General features: G+C 51.6%; 1 protein-coding gene across 9 annotated transcripts in view; it reads left to right on the top strand.

The window, feature by feature from the left end:
- The window catches only part of NCOR2 (nuclear receptor corepressor 2), a 234,915-nt gene that overhangs the window by 105,068 nt on the left and 110,639 nt on the right, over nt 1-19,208 (top strand). For all 9 annotated transcript variants that reach the window (XM_050318213.1, XM_050318212.1, XM_050318211.1 and 6 more), the window contains 2 exons: nt 10,539-10,718; nt 15,805-15,918. In XM_050318213.1, coding sequence (XP_050174170.1) covers nt 10,539-10,718; nt 15,805-15,918 — 294 coding nt within the window. The remainder of the gene's footprint in view (nt 1-10,538; nt 10,719-15,804; nt 15,919-19,208) is intronic.

Raw genomic sequence — 19,208 nt, 5'->3', positions numbered from 1 at the left:
CTCTATCCCACGCTCTTGTCAGTATTTGGTTTTTCCTTGGTCAGTCTTGCTCTGGTTGCAGAGCTGAGTGATGCTCGAGGAGTGACACATTTGAGATGCCACAATGGTCCCTGTGGCATTTGGCCATCTCTACCTGCTGAATGGGGGGAGGGATATCATAGAAAAAAGAAATTCTCCTTCTAAATCCAAAACTCTCATGAAAGGCTTGTTTTGTATGGTTTCCTGGGCTTGGCTGCCAGTTTGGATCTGGACTTGCACCCGCCTGCGTTTCCTGGTGCTGGAGGACGTTACTTCCTCCCACCTTCCTGCCCCGCCGGCGCGGGGATGGTGGTGGGATGGCCGGCACTGCCGCCCCTCCTGCTGCAGGATGCGGCCTCCTGATGGAAAAGCAGGCGGAGCAGTGAAGGAAATGGCTACTCAAACAAGCGGCGAATGTCGAGGCAGCCCCTTGCACGTGTCTGCACAATTATTAGAACAATAAACCACCGAGCGCAGCCGGCGGCGGGCTCTGATGGATGGTGCAGCTGACGGCTGCTGTGCACCACCCGTGCTCCCTGTCAGCACGGATCCTGCCAGGGTGGAGGGCCTTGATCCGTGCTACATCACCTCCTCCACGGCACCGAGAGGGAAGTTGGTGCAAGCAGCTGGGGCCGTGTCCCACATGCCTGTGTGTGTCCCGAGGTGCTGCTCGTGGGGAGTTTGGGACGGTGGCCTGTGGATGTATTTTGTGTGGCCATGGGGGCTGTCAGGCTCCTGGTGGCTTCCTTGGGCAGTGGAGGGGCAGGCAGAGCATTGTCCCCATCATCTCCCCCATGGTTTTTAGAGATGAGGGGTGTTTGATGTCGAGCTTCATATACTTGAGAGCACAGCCAGAATGAACCTGTATATTAGGTGACCCTGAAGACACTGGAGCAAGGAAGTGGTGACATGCAGCTGGTGAGGGGAGCTCGGTGGATTGCTGTAGGAGCAGGTACTTCAGTTTTTGAGCTGACACAGTTGGAAGAGGAACTGCTGGGAGTGGTGCTGGGACTGTCATCCCATGCCTGATGTGCTGGGAGTCCCCGGGGGAGTTGTTGGTGATCCTGGCTTGATGCATGGAAGAGGTTTGGGCTGGTCCCACAGTGCACCTCAGCCACTGCTCAAACCATTGTATGTCTTGTTTGCATTTCCTTTCTTCATCAGTCAGTCTCCTCCTTGGTAGGCAGCTCTGCCCCCAAAATTTGGGTAAAATAATTTTCAGTGATGGTTTTGAAGGGAGAGAGGAGCTGCCTTTGACTGTATCTCACTTGTGGCGGTGGTTAAAAAGAACTGTCTTCAGTCATTCCCTTCCCTCTCCTAAATTTGATGCCCTTTCAAGCCAAATTCCCAATATTGATGCTGTGTGCCTTCTTGATTAACTCCCAGACAAATCCCTGCTTCACAGGGCTGCCGAGTGCTGCCCTGTGTGTATCCCGCTGGGATGTGCAAGGCTGAGGAGTCCCTGCTCCTCCTCGGCCTCCTGCCTCCTCCCTGGCAATAGGAGGAAATTTAAATGTTTCTGAAGAGCAACATTTCCATTTCAAAAGCTGTTCGTTCAAGTGCGTCTGGAGTGGGATTTCTCTCCCCCACTCCTCTCTGAATGGGAGCTTTAGAAGTCTCATTTCCTCTGCTTGATAACACCAGGCTGAGAAGGGCTTTTGTCTTTTCATTTCCCCTCAATTTTTTATTTTTAAATCAGTGAGGTTTGGAGAAGCTGCTGTGGTGGATTTTCCCTCCCCCGTGTTTGTCCCTGAGCTGGAGGATGCACCTGGCATCACCCAGTGAATGAGCTGGAGCTTCCTGGGGAACAGCCCCGAGCTGAGCAGGCACCCACCTGGGAGCACCCTGTCAGTCGCTCCTGGAAGCAGAGGAGGAGGTTTGCTGGCATGCCCATGCCACCCTGCCCTTCCCGGCTATCCAAGCAGGGGCTTACGAGCCCCAGCACCCCTGGACAGCATTGGGTGTGTTGGTGCTGAGCCTGGCTCAGGATCTGGCCCCATGTTTACAACACATGGCACTGCAGTGGCTTTAATCCTGCTGATTGGTTGCCTGCCTGCTTTTTGGCAGACATAGCTTTTCCAGTTGGTGTGAAATTACATATTTTTAATGGGAAGCTCAGGGAAGGGCCCATATAAGGGGATGCAGTTGCCCAGCTGTCACTTCTGCAGGACTGATGAGTGTGGATGCAGGCACTGTCCCACCAGTGTGATGGCAGTTGTGCTGGTCACTGGAGTATTTCACTGCTATAAAAAAGGATTTTTTAATGCAAAAGCCTTTTGTAAAAAACTCTGGCATGCTTTTCATGTGGCATCTAAGGCTGGAGGGCTTTCTACCTGCTTGAGGGCCAGCTGGGATTTGGCACAGACTATTCCAGCATCCTCTGTCAGAGGAAACATGCCTCCTGGGATTAGCACAGACCTTGATGCTACATCCCTGCCTGGTTGATGTGCTGGAAAGACTTGGAATTTGCTTTGTTGCATGTGCCAGTTGGAAGAGGATGAGTGATACTGCCAAAAATAAAAATAAAAAAATTAAAATAAAATGTTGGGAAGCTAAAGCTTTCAAAGGCAGAGAGTGAGTGTTCTGTTCCCCTGAGGTTTGTTGGGTTGGCTGACAAGATGCTTTCCAGGTTGCTGGAGGAGGTTTAGAGATTGTGCCTGCACCCCCAGGCAGGGCACCCCTTCTGCCTCTCTGGGGGTCTCCCCAAAGAAACTCCCTGAGCAGCAAGCACAGAGCGAAATACAAAAACAGGAGAGAGGGACAGTCACGAGGCCGTGCCACCACATCCCATGTTTCCAAGCCCATGGTGATTATTCAGAGGTTCCTGTGAAGGCTGCCCAAAGTTGGCCAGCTCCAGGGAATGCGAGGGAGGTTTGAGCCCCAGCAGCAGGCGGCTTTGCCGGGGAGCAGCATCTGGTTCTGCCGTGAGCTCCCTGTTACGTTTAAGATGCGGTTCTCCACTCAGGGGTGCTCACCCCGCTGCCTGGCCGAGCGCCAAATTGGGCAATTAAAAATTTGCCTCCCTGCCTTGGCGCTTCGTGTAATCAGAGGCGTTTTTCACAGTTGGCTCCTTTTTAAGAGACATCAAACAAGCGCCCGCCTCCCGCCTCCCTCGTGTGTTGTTTATGTGCCTCCCAGGCGTTTAGGTGAGCTTGGGGCAGCCCCCTCCTCTTGGCCTCCGTAAACCCGAGGGAGGTCTCAGTCACCGGGTCGTGGTTTTGAATATCTTGGTGCAGGATTTTGCTGTACTCTTGAGCCAGTAAGTTACGTGCCTGGTGCCTTTTTCACGCCTCCCCAGCGCTGCAGTGTCGTGGTTGTTTTCCATCGCCGTAATCCAGTGCTGTTTCCCACGGGAGCGGTTTTGCCTTCTCAAACCAAGACACCTCCTGGCTCCAGCTGAGGGTGAGCCTGGTCCCTGGCACAGCCCAGAAGGCTGTGGGCAGGACACGCCTGGCAGGGACTGCCACTGTCCTCCCGCACTGGGGTGGGCAGAGGGGAGAGGCTGTGGAGGGCTCCTGTGCCTGCGCCTCTTCCAGGCTGGGGGAAGCTCTGCTCCTTTAAACACATGGGTTTGAGTTTGTGAAGGGGAGGTGGGGATTTAGGGCTGAGCTGCTGTGCTAGGGGACAGTGGTTCTCTTGGCAGCACACTGCTGGATGTAACAACAGCACTGGTGTTGAGTGGCTGCTGGGCGAACAAGTTATTGAAAGAACATTAAAGTTTCAGATGGAGGAGTAGAAGAGCTTGCTGCTCTAGGGGGCTACTCTGACAACCTTAATTTGCCCTCCCCGTTTTTGCTGGAAGCAGCAGGACACACCCTCTTTGAGTTACGTGCCCCTCTGTTCAGTGCCTGGGAGAGCCTTTGTCTTGCGCCGTGTGGGTCTGTGGCTGCTTTACTCCATCCTTATTCTCTGGTGGGTGGTCTCGGGCTTTACCTGCTGTCCAAACCATGACTCCTGCGTTTATTCACGACTCTTTTAGGGCACTTGCTGTTGGCCTGGAATGCTCCACTCATGCTATTATGTTCCTTCCAGCTCAGCCCTTTACTTTCCTTTCCTTTCCTTTCCTTTGAAGAAGTATGGGCAGAGTTCAGTACCTATCTTGGAGCGTCCCAGGACCAGGACCCCACTCCGCTTGCTTGCTTGGTTCCAAGTCGTTCCCTAGGCAAGCACCACGATGAGATTTTTATTAATATTTTTTCTTTTGCCTTGGACACTTCTTCAGCATTAACAAATGCGAATCGCTGGCAGAGAGTCCTACCAGATGTATCAACTGTGCTGAAGATGCTCAAAGAAAAGGTTCCCAGAATCTTTCTGAATGTTGCAGAAAGGCATATTTTCCTGTAAACTTGTTCTTGGAAGCTGCAGAGTTGTTTTGGCTGAAATTCACTATTTAAAAAAAAAAAAAAAAAAGGCCTAAAAAAGCCTGAAGGTGATGTTCAGCATGGAAAATTTCAGTCCAGACAGTTACTGTTTGAACAAACTTAGGGTCAACTGAAAATGCGGGGATGCAGAATAGGCAGCATCGGGGGATTCTTAATGAGAGGTGGAGCAATTAGCTCCTCGTTATAATGAGTAGATGGGTAGGTGAGAATTCATCACTCCCTCAAGTCAGTGGGGAACATTTGCATTCAATGCAATTATTATCCACTAATGGGGAGACGCAGGAAGGGAATGAAAGGCACAGCATCCATTTGTCGGTGTAATGCCTTCGGCTTCAGTGGGAGTTTCCTGAGTAAGTATTTCCGGATTTGACCCGTTATTCTGGCTGCCTCGAGTCCATAAGCTGGGTCTGCTGGTGCTTCTGCAGAATTCCACAATCTTGAGATCCAGAGGCAGCATCTGTTCAGTGTAACACCGTGGAATGGCTCTTCTGAGCACAAGCAAGTTTTGTGAGACCAGATACAAGGCTTTGGGTAGTGCACTGAAATGAGACACTCGCTGGCGAGGTTTTACAACCCTCGTAAATCTGTTGGGGGGGGCGGGGAGGGAGGGTCAGCATTTGGTACTGGTTTTGCAATTAAATTGCTTCAAGCTGTTGAAACATTGGGGAAGTTTTTTGACCTACTTTCGTGCAAGCTTAGAAATTGTTGGGATTTTTTTTGCTCTGTCTGCATGGAATTCAGCTGGATTACAGGGGAAAGGAATTTCGTGGGCCTTCTCGTAAAGTCAGATTTATTTAAAAAACAGGAATTAAGTTTAAAAACCCCAGCTTTGTCTTCAGACAGCTCCTTGGTCTCCAGCTTCATGAATTCTCATGAGAGCACGTACTGGGCTGTATCCAGTGAAAGTGATCCCTGTTTTGCTCATCCCCCACTACCTGCATGTGCCATGGAGCGCGGGGACAGAGGAGGGAGGTGGGTGATGCCTTGATCCCACGCCTGGCCTCCCTCAGGAGCAGTGATTGGCCTTGCTCAGGAACACCCCTGTTCTCATGGCTGGTGAACAGCACCACAGGTGCTTCCCAGAGCACACATCTACATCCCGCTTGGGCAGCCCTCCCAGCACACGGGGACGCAGCCCAGCGAGAGCCCAGCAGTATTTAAGAATTAAAACCTCGTTTGAAGGGCTGGGCTGCTGAAAGAGCCATTAGCACAGCAGATGGCCACGAACAAAAGAGTTGCAGTAACTCGATGTACTTTTCACTGCTCGGGCTCCCTGACTTCGTACTTGTGCGTCTCCCTGGAGAGACAACGCGTTATTTTTCAGCCCCTGTAACATTTTCCCCCTGTCAGTGCTGTCATCCTGGGGCTGCTGATACATCAGAATGTGGTGGACACTTTTCCAATTAAAAAAAAAAAGATCCCTTTGGTTTGCATTTGGCCCATTTGAAAGTTTTATATGCATGTTTTTACCTGAAAACCTGATGGATGGAGGTGTGGGATGTTGACTTTGCTGCTCAGCTCTTGTCCCAGGGAGTGTGGGAAAGCCCCGTGGCTCACTGTCTGCTCTGAGTACGATGCTGCTCATCCGTGGGCTCCTGAAGAGGGAGGATGAGCTGCTGGCTCTGCCATGTGGCACAGTCTCACACAGATGGGGGTTTGGGAGGAGCGTTGGTTGGTGGAATGCTGGGATGTTCACTGGCTTAATGCTGCTGTGAGAGGCTCTGGTGACAGAGGTGTCCCCCTCAGAGGGAGCCCACTAATCACAAATTCATATGGGTTTTTTTGGGAATTAATTTGAGCACAAATTGAGCAGCCCCAGCCTATCCTGCCAGCTTTGGCAATCTTCTCCAACCCATGAGGACATGAGATGTGCGAGTGGGCAGGAGTTGGAGATAACACCTCTTAATCCCTCCTGGTGCTCCAGCAGGAAATGCTACTGCTGCCGGCTGATAATTAGAAAGTGAACAGACTGTGGAAGAGATGATGTTGGCATCCCTAAATCTCTGTCCTGGGCTTGGGAGAACACTGCTAATGATCTGGATTAGAAAGGCAGGGAGAGACCTGGACTTCCTGAAGATGATAAGTAGGGCAAACGCTGTGTGCTGTGCAGGAGGTCCTGAGGTTGTCCCAAGCAAGTGACTCTGTTCACTTGTACACACTGAGGGGGTGTGGAGGCTGGAAAGCTCCACCGTGGAGTTTTGAAGAGGCAGCTGGTGCAGTCAAGGCATCAGCAAGGTCAAAATGCATTTTGCAGCAAGAGTTAGGTGTGGATAGAGCGGAGCTCCTGATCTGCCATCTCCTGAGGGTGGGAAGCAGCTGACCCTTCACGGAGGTTGGGCTGCATCCAGCTGTAGGTGCTGAGCTGAAACATGGCACAGATGCCCTTCTCCATCCCAGCAACTCCCATGAGCTCCCTGGGAGTATCATGAGGTGGGTCTGTAATGCAAAATAAGCAGGCAGCAGTGGTGTGGAGCATTGTGTCCTGGGACCAGGGTTGGATTTCCCACTGTATTTTTTCCTGTGGACCTAGTTGCTGGTGTGTCTGAGGGCAGAGATGTCAAATTTACCAAGGCATCAATAGGCAGTTGTCTTATCCTTTTCCTTTTCCCCCTTTCTCTCATGTTTTTAAAGTCACTGCCTAATAGCTTTTAGCAGGCTTGCTCCATTATCTATGTTGGGAATTTTTATCCCCAAGCATGTGGAAGAAACCCACCCCAAAGCCTGGCCTTGCTCTTTGACAGCCTCCTCAGTGATAATTGTTTTCTTCAATGCCAGCACCTCCTCTTGCTGCAGGGAGGTTTATGCAGCCTCTGTCCCCCACACACCCACCCTTGTTATCATATAAATCACAAAACAAGGCCAGGGATAAACAGGAGCTGCAGTAGCTGTTAGCCGTGTGTAAAAACAAATCACATGGAAACAGTATAATTACTGAGAAAATATCAACTTGAGTAATGTGGTAATTGTTTTCTTCCCTCCAGCAGATTTATTCCAGCTCTCCCAGCTCTTGCTGGTTTGGAAGTCTGTGACTTCACGTTAATAAGAAGAATTTCACGTTTCGCACTGCACTTGTTCAGAGCCCGGGTATGACACCGTCTGGAGCGGGGGAATATATTTTGAGCCATTTCTTGAGAGCGGTAGGAAACAGAGCACAAGTTGAAATATCTCTGACAATTGGAGTCTGCCCCAGGCTCTGGGTGGACTCTGGTCTTTGCAAACCTCTTTTCAACCCATTTTTGTGATTTAGAAGAAAGGCTGCTTCATGCGTTGCATAAATCTGGGAGCTCTTTTTGGACGTCATTGCATGGGCAAGATTTTTTTTGCCTTCAGTTTTGGTTTTTCCTTCCTCTTGTTGCTTGTCATTCCCTTGATTTAGAGAGGTGCTTGTGACATGATAGTGCCCAGTTATGTGAGGGACACTGCCTCTCTCTATTGCTGTAATCATCTCCTGATACCAGATGATGATGATCATGTTGTTTATGCTGTGACTTGAAACTATTTCCCTTACTTAGCTTTACTGCTCTTTTGCTTCATATTCTGCAAGGTAAAAAGATAAAAGTGTATCAGGAAGGAGGTTTCAAAGGGGTTTTTTTGCCAAGTAAAAGTTTAAAAATGCCCTGTCTTGCGTATTGGCAGAGATGTGAGAGTGTCATTTGTTTCATGTGCACAGAGAGGAACCTTTCTCTCTTACATTTTTGGCAGGTAGCTTGCTTTCCTTTAGAAAAACCTACCCACCTACAAGCCACTGCCACTTCCTCTTCCTGTGCCTTAATCTGAACGAGATTTTATGAACACCTAAATTTATCTTTTGCTTCTTGTGGTTGTCCTGCTCCTCTTGACTTAAAAAAAAAAAAAAAAAAAATGAAAACCACAAAACACACCCAGTTGTGGAGAGCACAAAGCCTTTCCAGTACAGCAGACTGACCATTTTTGATGTCTAGTGCTGGGAAAGTAGAACAATGTGGGATCTGCTCTTTGGGGTTCTCTAGAAAGCTTTGATGCTCGTCTTGTAGTTTCTCTTCTGGGTGGATGCTGGATACAACCAGCTTAGCTTTCCAGTGCCTTTGAGCTCATGGGGCTGGATGAGCCCCAGACAAGACAGTGAGGAAGATGTTTTTGGGTGTTCCTTTGCTTTCCGTCCCTTGATGGCAGCAGTGAGAAGGGCATTGGTGCCTTGAGGCTGCACCCAGCAGTGGTTCCCTTCTTGATGTTTTGATGTCCCCTCCAGCTAGAGCAGGTTTTAGCAGGAGAGAGGAGGAGGAAGGTACCAGGGAAGGATTCTGGTGTCCTGGGACATGGCTGCTTTGTTGGGAACCGTCTTCTTTTGCCTCCCCTTGTTCCAGCTGTGCTGTGGATGCTGCTGCCCATCCCTTATGGAGGGAAACAAGGCAGAGCCCATCTCAGCACAGCCCCTGCAGACAGGGACTGCCTTCAGAGCCAGCTCCCTGTGGCTCTACTGGGCTGTGGGTGCAGCCTCCCAGGAGAGAGCTCACCATGCTTCATGCCAACTAGGACAGGAGCAGGAGGGAGGTCACCCTGCCTGGTTCTGCTTCATGGTAAGCAGATGCTGTTGAGATGCCAAACAGGGCCAAGGCAGCATCTGCACACTCGCCACATTCCACACGAGCTGCAATATGGCCAGTGAACAATCCAGGGCCATCATCCATGTGCCTTCTTAGATGGGGGAGCCCAGAGGGGCCCACGAGCCGCCATCCAAGCTCCTTTGTGGCACCCTTGCCCTGCAGGAGAACCAGCCTGGGCAGAGGGTCAGCCCTGGCCGCTCGCCAGTGGCTGTGTCAGCGCAGAGGGGAGGATGCTCAGCACCAGTTGGTGCAGAACAATGTCGGCTTTGTACAGGGCTACCATAACAAAGGTAACAAAGTTGTGTGAACTTCTTCCCTTGTTCGCCTCCCCCTGTCCCTCCCCTCCTCCCTACGGCAGCTGCGACGTGCTGGCTGCCCAGCCTGGCAGCGGTTTATGGTTACAAACGGAGCCACCGCTCCTCTTCATCCTCCTCCTCCAGGAAAAGAAATCCACCCGCTCTCTAAGCAAATGAATAGATAAACTTTTAATTAAGGTGTTGGGTGGCTGCCAGAGAGGAGCATCCCAGGTCAGGGTAGGCTGGTGGTGTGCCGTGATCCCCATCTGTGTGACTGGTGGCTGTTTAACAGCATCTTCATCCCAGGTGCGTTCATCCGTGGTGGGCAGACTCACGCAGGCGTGCAGCTTGTGTTGGCAGGAGATGGGCTCCTTCTCTTGGAGCTGGAAAGGTGAAGGGAGGTGTGCAGGAGAGGTGGCGTGGCTCTGGGATGCTCCTGGGATACCAGCTTGTTGGGCTCAGCAAAGTTGTTGCGTTGCTGGGGGCGAAGTTGAATGTTTTGATGTGTTTTCCCTCTGCCTCCAGACCATGTCCAGTAGAGCCGCTCCCTGTCATGGCCACAGAGGTTTTGCTAATCTCTCCAGTCTCTGAGTTGAAGGCTCTTGTTGACCTGAGAACCTCTTCCCCTGGAATTTGCAAAAAGTTGTCAGTTCGGTCTATTTTTATCTTGACTCGCCTTTGCCCTTTCTCTCCATTTCCGGATGGATGCGTTTAACATCCAACAACTGGAGCACCCCCAGCGTTTAACAAGAGATGGAGGAGGGCTTCCATGAAGGAGCTGGAAGCCATCTTTCCTCCTGAGGGCTGCCCTCGTAGCCCCTTCTCCATCTCTGTGGTTGATGCTGCTCTTATCTTACAGCCATGGCTGTGTCCGAGGAGGATGTGTCTGTGATGCCTCATTTTTACAGAGAAGATGTAGCTCTGAGCCCCATGAAGGGACAGTGTTGTTGAGAGCTTCTGAATATGGATGTGTGTATTGATCCTGTAGGAATGCAGGTAGGACTCAAGGCGGTGGGAGCCTCTGAGACTCTGGCAGGAGGAAGAGCTGCTGTAACATCCCTGGGAGAGTAACCTGGTGCTCTCTGGAGATGCTGGAGGTTGTGGAGGTGATCTGACAGCTGGTACTTCCTAGTCTAGCAGGTTTTTTGAGGGTCTTGTGTATCTCAAGGCTGGGAATGGGCCAGGGAGCTGTGGGAGGATGAGAGAAGGATCCAGAGTCTCCTGGGAGAGAGATGACCTGGTTGTTTTATGTTCCCCAGGACCGTGGCCTGCCTGGCAAACTGGAGCCCGTGTCGCCCGTGAGCCCTACTCACCCTGACGCCGAGCTGGACCTGCTGCCTGCCCGGCTGTCCAAGGAGGAGCTCATCCAGAACATGGACCGCGTGGACCGCGAGATCACCATGGTGGAGCAGCAGATCTCCAAGCTGAAGAAGAAGCAGGTAAGAGGCTGTAGCCTGCAGGGCAGCACACGTCCTTGCTTCTGTGTGCCACCTTATGCCCTGTCTTTGCCCATGCATGTCCACAGAGGGGAAGCGGCAGTGCCAGTGAACCAGGATCATCTGTATCCCTGCTCCCTGTCCTGACATGGGAGGTCACTGCTGTGCCAGCAGTCTGGGGCTGGTAGTTGCAAGATAAGGGAGGGAGCTTTGGAAATCCAGCTTGTGGGCTCTTTGCTTGTCAGAGAACCTTAAAGGGAGAAAAATATGTCCTTGGTGACTTGCCCATGAGCATGCACGTGGTCAGTGGCAGAGCTGAAAGCACAGGCTGGGTTTCCCGAGTTGTCTGAACAGCCCAGCATAGCACAAGGTCTTTTCTCCTTCCTTTCCAGCAGTTGTCTCTTCCCAGTGCTGTTGCTGGCAGTATTCAGGACTGGGCTGTTCAGAACATTGCTGTGACATCCTAATGGCCCTTCCTGTGCACCCAGTCCCCATCTCCAGGGCTTTCCAGCTCTGCAGCCATGAGCAGAGTCTGGGCCAGCTCCAGTCTGGGCTGTGCCTGAGCCAGGGATTTCAACTTCCTGGTTGCTGCACAGGAGCACTCCCCACCAGAAGGATGGGCCTCTCAGTGTTGGCCTGTACACAATTACCATAAACCCATTAAGAGATTAATATGTCAAAACCTTTGGGGATGTCTGTGAAAAAACCCAAAGACTTAAAGGCTTTCTCTTCTTAAAGCAAATCACTTCTCTGTCTCTCATTTTCTAGTTGTTTTATTTTCTTTGCTTGGGGCCAGTTTCTGAACTCCCTGATTCCTGCTAATCCCAAACTGCCTGAGAGGAATCACCTTTCCCAAGGGGCATGCAGTAGGAATTTGTGAATGGAGCAAAACCTCTACGTGGGCTGTTGGATGAAGCTCCTGGAGGATGAGCATGCAGCTGACCTTCCCCAGCAGTTCTGTGTTTTCCCCTACCACACACTATTCCCTTCTGTCCTGCAAGAAAAAGCAGGATGTTTTGGTTTTGCTTTCAAACAGTATGGTTTAAGAAATGCAAAGGACCCTTTTCCCCCTGTGTTGTTGCTTTATATCTGCAGTGGTATCAGAGTGCTTAGGGAGAGGGAACCAAGAGTGGGCAGACGCAGCTGTGCTGGGGGTGCGAGGAAGCAACCCTGTGTGGCAGCTCACAGAGCCCAGAGGAACACCTGGAGCAATGGAAACCACAGAGGTTCCTCTTGTTGGTTTTGGTGGGAGCTGGGGGAAGGCAACCCTTCCCCTCTCCCTCCTAGGAGGCTCTGACAAAATGCTGGTGTCCTGTCCCACCTGGCAGTCCGGCTGCTGGTCCATTTGAGGAAGGCGGTGCAAACTGTGGTTATTTCCTACTGTGGAGAAAGGCTTCCTGAGTGGAATACGTGCCTGTCATGGCAGTGAAGGTCCCTTTCATGGCAGTGGGAAGGCCTGACAACTCTGATGATCCACTGCCTGACTTTTCAGGGCTGCTGAGGAGCTGCTGCTGACGCTGATGGAGCATATGCTCCTTGCTTTAAAATCAAGCTGTCCTTCCGTAAGGAAACGTTTTTTTTGTTGTTGGCTGCTTGGTAGCTTTACTTCTTCCCTATGAACAAATTTTATGATTCTTCTTCGCCACAAAAATGTTCTCCTAAATGGAGAGGAAGGTGAAAGTGGCTGTTGGCAGGAAAAGAGTCCCCTCCCCTCCTTTGTTATTTTATTTTTATTTTTTTCTTTTTTGGCACATGGTGGAAAAGTCATTTGGTAGCAAATCTGATCCCCCCCCAATATGACCTCCTTTCCCCTGGTCCTCCAGCAGAGCTGGCACATCTGGGGAAAAGTGTTTTGGAGCGGGAGGTCCTGTCTGAGATGCTCCAGGAACGTTTTGTCCATCTGTGCATCTGAGCTGTCAGTGCAGGGGGACGAGCAAGGGAAAGCAATCAGCCTGGAACAGATACTGCTCCTGCAGAAATGGTGGTGGAGCAGGGGAGAAATTGTATGCAGCCGGAATATCCTAATGTTTTTCCCCTCTGTCTTTGGGAGGCCTTCTCAGGGTAATTAACTACATTTGTATGGAAAGGCTGTGCAAAAAAATCCCAACCGACCCCAAACCGCCGTCTTTCTCTTTTTGGTTGTTCCAGAAACGGCAGGGAAGGCTCTGCCTGGACTTTGCAAGAAGCAAATGTCTTCAGCAAGCTGAGAAACCTTCCCCAAACCCTGCACACCCCTGGCAGGAGGCCACCTCTGTCAGCCATCCCCCGCTCATTCATGCACCATATGCGCTTAAATCTCTCGCTGAGTCCTCTCTCCCCCTCTTCCTGACAGGGAAGGATAATCCTTATGCATTTATTCCTGGCAGCAGTACCGTGGATCTGAAGGAGAAATAAACTGCTGGGCTGTTCTCTGCAGTGGCGCCTGAGCCTCCTTGGGCGCCGAGCTCAGCAAAGGGCTCTCCGGGAGTACAACACTCCCACCTGGTGATGGAGGTGGAGCCGGCTGGGTAGAAGAGCTCCAGGGTTTCCCCTTCCATCTTACTTCTGGCTGAGTTTCCTCTGTTCTCCCCTTGTCTCTTTGAAAGTGGTTTTCAGAGATGTCCTGTGTCTGGAAGCCTCTCTATTCCCTGGGTAGGTGAAGCATCCCAGTGCCCAGGTGATGGCAACTGGGTGCATGTGGAACAACCTTGGCTTCATCAGCCAGGTGCCTCCAGCACAGGAGCTGGTAGGTGCAGGGATGGGATCTTCCTGAGATGCCACCCACATTCCTGCCAGCTCTGCAGGCTCCAGTGGCCCCTCTGCAGCGTGTGGTCCAACCAAAGGGGCTCTTACCTGGAGAGAGCACCTTTTCCACTTGGAAGTGGGTTGGCCTTTGGGTGCTGTGGGAGCCAGGGCTATGGCTAGTGATGGCATCTTGCATCCCTTCAGCACTACTGCGTTGTCTTCCATTTGGGGAGAGGAGGGGGCTCTCAGGCGGCCGCTGCTGGGCGTGGGGAGGGAGAGAGTGTGGAGCCGTCAAGACTCATCTCTCATCCTGCTTCTCTCCCTGTAAAGGTCACAGTCCCAGCCTGACTTTTATGGCAGACCTTTAAGAAATCTATTTTGTCCCTGTCTGGGAACCCTGACCTATTTTGCTTTGCCATTTCCCGTGGCTCCCAGGAGTAGCTGTTGCGGGCTGAGCCTGCTGCAGTCAGGTGTGCTGCCCCCAACCCCTCCTCCCATCCTTACCTCCAGCGTCTGGCCCTTTAATAACCATACAGCTCTACGCCAAAGAGAGTAGAGTTTAATTCTCTACTGTATTTCAGCTATAATTAGATTTGTAGTTTTTCTTCTAACGAGCTGCATTTAATGAGCCTCCACTTAGTGGCAAACTTTCGTTTCCTGATAGGCCATCAAACCCTCCTGTCTGAAATCCCTTACCACACACTTGGCAAAATTTTTGTGGGTTTCCAGAACAATATAACCAAGTTTTGGATGCTTTGACTATTTTTGTTTTGGTTTTTTTTTTAACACAAATATTTCCCCCAAGAGAAGTAGAAGATGTGTCTGATCCCTTTTGGTGGTTCGTCCTTTGTAATTTTTGGAGTTTGTCCTGTAGGATGTTTGGTGGGGTGCCTTAGGACACTAAGGAAGAGCAGACAGGTGCCTGAGTACAGCTTTGCAGCACATGGTTTCAGCTGTGGCTTCATGGAAAGCTTCTCACCCATGGCTAGAGTAACCCTAAGGTTAAGACCCCAAGGTGGGCATGGTGATGTTAATGTGTGGGACCTGGGCCCTCCTGCCTCTGTCAGAGCCTGCTCCCCGCTCTGTTTGGCAATGGCAGCTTCTTTTGTCTATAACTCAGTATTCCCCATGCTTCTGCTTTTCTCTCTGTGGGAAGAGGTGTCCAGCTGTGGAGAGGTGGAGCCCACAGCGTGGGGTCCTTCATCTATTGAAACACACTTAATTTAAGGTGTGTGAGTTTTCTCAGCTGAGCCATTAGACCTATCTGGGTGCTTAAGTGCATTCTTGGGCTGCATCCTACTGCCTTAGCATGCTAAAGGTGTTGTCAGCAGGACCAGAGATGATCTGGAGGAGGAGTAGGTGCCCACCTTTTTCTCAGACCACCAGCCACTGCTGTCTCTGCGAGGTCAGTGATGCACTTGCCTCTGGTGCAAGCCAAGTCCCAGGTACATTTTCTTCCTAGTACAAGACTCACTTGATTTTCCCATGCTTCAACAGGGGATACTGGAGGAAAAGAATAAAATGATTTGTACTTTTCAGAGATTCAGAGCCGAGCAGGGAAAAAAAATCCTCAGTGTTTTTTGACAGCCGCTCCCTCTCCCGTGCCTGTGCTGCCCCACAGCTGCCGTGCATGGCTGCGCTCTCCCTCCTCCCAGGCTGGCCCCAGGAGGAGCCTGGAGGAATCTGTGATTTCCTCTTTCAGCTGAGCAGTTCCTCTAACTTGCAGGAAGGGCTTGGATGTCTCCTCCTGCATCGCAGTGCTGGGAGAGGTGGAGGTGCAGGTGGAAAGTCAGGTTTACCTGCTGATCACAGTGATATTCTAAAGCGCAGGGGTGGCTGGTGCCCAAGTCATATAATTAAGAACAGTCGTCCTGAGGCATCTCCTCCAGCTACTCCATTGAAAGAGAAGCCAAAGGTGGAGAGCAGCCTTGTTGGTCACCCCTGGCTCCTCCACCAGTCCCTGCACGCAGCAGCAGCTCCAGAGGCAGGTAGCAGCAGGAAGCTGGGCTGGAGCTCTGTTTCATTTAAGGGCTTCCAGTGAAATTGTTATTTCCAGCCTCAGGCCCGCTCCAGGAGGCTCCTCTGAGGCAGGCCCTCAACCTCCATGCCTAAAACTCACCGACCCACCAGCATGGGGCCGGTGCCTGGGGCAGGCCAGCGCTGCGCTTGCGTGGCAGGGGCTGCTGTGCAGCTCCCCTCCCTCTCCCCGTCCCTCCGCAGCCCCAGCCTGCCCATGTCTCGCAGGAAGTCTCCTGCCATCGCGGTTTCTGCCTCGGTCGCGGCATCACAGAGAGTCTCGTGTGGACGAGGACGGATGCGTTTCTTGTTGTGACTCACCCTCCTCCTCCCCCCTCTTCTTCCACAGCAACAGTTGGAGGAAGAAGCAGCCAAACCACCAGAGCCTGAAAAACCCATCTCCCCTCCTCCTATCGAGTCCAAACATCGCAGCTTGGTGCAGATCATCTACGACGAGAACAGGGTGAGTCTGGAAACGATGGAAGTACGAACGCGTGATCGTGCCGTGTCACCCTGGCCAGGGATGGGAGGTTGGTAAGAGCCAGGTGGGGGTTTCTCGTGGGCGTTACCCCTGGGGTGGAGGCCATGGGAGGGGGATAGGTGGAACCCTGTCAGTACAGGGACCACAGAGGGCTGAGCCATGAGGAGCTCGCTCTGCCTTTGTGGATGGGCACTAAAGTCTTCCAAAGAACCTGCCTGGGGGTTTTCTGTGATCAGCCTTAGATACGAAGTGTTCAGGAGATGCTTCAGACTCCTCTCTGTAAAATAGTTTGTTTCATCCTTTCCCCTGGGAGTGAACCTGGTTGAAAGCTGTCTCATGGGATGGGCTTTGGTGTGGTGGGGTGGTCTGCATGGATGGACAGGGACATCTGTGGTGCTCCAATACTGGCAGGCCAGCTACGAGCTCTCCTGGCTGCCGCTGAGGCCCCCAGGCTGCAGCATAAGGGATGTGGATGCAGCCACGGCTGGATTTGTGGATATTGGATGCTGTAAATAGCATTAGCAAAGGTCAGGCTGGCATCCCTGGCTCTGGATCTCTGCCTTGACCGCTCATTTGTCAGCCGTTGCCTGTAATAGCAGCCCGAGGAGACATGAATTTTGCTGTGTGCATCGGAGCGATGCTCGGAAATTGGGCCCTTTGGTAGATAATCAAGCATATTCATTTTCATTTAGGTGTTGGATAAAAAGGATGATTTTGCATAAAAGGAAAACTACCAGTCGCTAATTATTTTGAATTGCGAGGCCTGCGATTTCACTGGGAGCTGCAGAAATCCAGGTGCCCAACTCCTAAAAAGAAAAAAATCGCCTACCCTGCGCTCCCAGGCAGTGCAATTTTCGTGGTTTTCCTTTTTCCATCTGCTTCCCTGCCTGAGCAGTAGGAAACCCGGCAGTGGCACGGTCTGTTGTGCGAGTGGGTGAAGGCTGAGGTCCATGTGTTTGAAGCATTAGGAATCACCAGCTTCACAGCACTGGGCTTTGGGGGCAGATGCTGAGTGTTCCTCAGAGCCATTCTCACCACCAAGTGCCCTCTCTGAGGGTCTTAGGCTTGATGGCTCGTGCCTCCTGTGCAAGGGGTGAGATTCAAAGGAAGGAACTCTCAAGACATTTTTATTCCCGTTCCCTTGAGCCTTATCCTCCTTGGGCACTCTTGTGTAGCTGGACCATGTTACAAGGGGAAGAAATGGGTCACGGTGCTGAGGCAGGAGGGAAAGGAGATCTTCAGCCATCACATCCCTAACAGGCTGTGTCATAGCAGTCCCTGTTAGCTGAAGCTGGCTCAGGGCTGAGTGTCCTGCTTTGTCACCTCTTGTCTCTGCCCAAGCCAGTGTTTCACAGTTAACCTTCATGATAGGTGCACTTGTTCCAGATGGGTGCTCAGCAAGTGAAGGTCGCGTCAGACACCAAATGTCTGCATAATTTCAAACCTGGCTCCGTGTTCGTGTCTGCGTGTTCCCTGGGATGGGTGAAGGATGATTCTTCCCTGTTCTTGTAAAGTCCCCTTGCGTGTAGCGTGTAACAAACCTGACTGTGGGTAGGAGACTTAAACCAAACAACCTTCCTTTTGGCTTGATAGAAACCACAGCAGGCTGCAGGGAGGTTCCTCCTTTGGAGAAGACAGGATCTATCCATGGGCAATGGAGAGGTGAGAGCCTTGCTGGCCCACTGTGATGGCTGAGGCTGGGTGATGGCAGGACCTTTCTGTACCATAGCTGGGACATGCCAAGCCGTGGGCTGCAAGGGAAGGGTGTGCTGAGCATTGCCTTCATTGTGGCTCCAGTAACAAAGGTGGGATACACAATGGAATTGTCCTTCTAAAGAACATCCCAGCTTTCGGCCTTTCACACATTGGACACAGTTGGGATGCAGTTTGGTGTTGACTGCTCTTTCCGTGGGGACAGGAGGAGAAAAGGTGGAAGAGGGGAGGACTTGGGAGCAGCATCAGTTGAGATCATGGGTGGAAAACAGTGGCTGGTGGTTGGATAGTGGGTTTGGTGGCAGCGGAACCTCCAGGTATACCCAGCTGTCTGTCAGACATGGGAGAGCCCCGGGCACTCTTGTGCTGACCTGCGGCTTTGCTGAGGCTTAACGCTTAATTGCAAGGTGAGTTGGTAGGAGCAAAGAGCCGTGAGCCAGATAAGAGACATATTGATCTAGAGTGGAGAAGGTCGCTGAGCCAAATTTTAAAGCCTTTCTGCCTCTTCTGTGCTGTGGAAAAGCAGTGAAGTTGATGCCTCGAGGTCTGCTTGCAGGAAAAGCATTGGTAGCAGCTGAACCAGGGCTCCAGCCCATGCACAAAGGGAAGGAAAGCCGGATTTACTCGCATCTCTTGGCTTGTGGCTTGAGGGAGGCAGCGCACGGTAAGAAACGCAAATAAAAAGAGGATATTCAGGCCTCAGGAGGAGGCGAGAGAGCAAAGCACCCCAGAAGAGCTGGCAAAGCCTGAAATGATCTTTTAAAGAGCAGTGTTGTGGAAGGGGCAGAAAGCCAGCCCTTGTGTCAATCCCAGAGCAGGTGGGAGCCGGTGGCTTCGTGGAGGGGCTTTCTGCCTGGCTCTGGCTTAATTTTTCATGAACCACGGGTCTGTGCTTCACCAAGCACGCGGGTGCTGCCGTGCCCGTTCCCACCGCTCCTGCCAGGCTGGGCCGGAGCCGCACACTGCGTGCAGTTATACCCTGAACAAAGGAGAGACCAGAAACGGTCCATGGGAGAGGAGAGGTTACATGAGGACAGAGCAGCTAGAAACGCCGGAAAATCAAGTTAGCCAGCCATTCTGTGACCTACTTTCCTTTTGGCGATAGCTGTGGCTTTGCAGGCGTGAATGGTTTCTAATTTTAGCTTATGGTTCATCAGGGAAGTCTATATATTTTTCTCACCACCGGGCTGCATATGGATGAGGGGTTGGGATGCAGGTCAGCAATGGACTGTGTCTGATTTTCTCAAAATTCAGGTTGGCTGATGCTAAATGCCCATCACGCTGCTGTTCCCTCTTGTGACCTACTTAACGTGTACGATTTGAAAGTTCCTCGGTGTCAGGGAGGATAATTATGGAAAACATGACCTGTAATCCCCTCTTGCTACACTCTGCTGGACAAGTAATTGATTTCCAGAAAAAAAAAAAGGTGACTGTACAGATTCTGCAGGGGAAGAGTGGAGAGAAGCTGCTCTTCACTGCAGTCAATCCTGAACTGTGAGGCTGTAGTTGCATTTGGGAGGGTTTTAGGTGACTTGGATTATAGAGGACAGATGATACTC

Source organism: Myiozetetes cayanensis, unplaced genomic scaffold, assembly GCF_022539395.1.
Source record: "Myiozetetes cayanensis isolate MyiCay16 unplaced genomic scaffold, myiCay2020 scf21, whole genome shotgun sequence".
NCBI lineage: Eukaryota > Metazoa > Chordata > Aves > Passeriformes > Tyrannidae > Myiozetetes > Myiozetetes cayanensis.
This window is presented reverse-complemented; position numbering and strand designations above follow the sequence as displayed.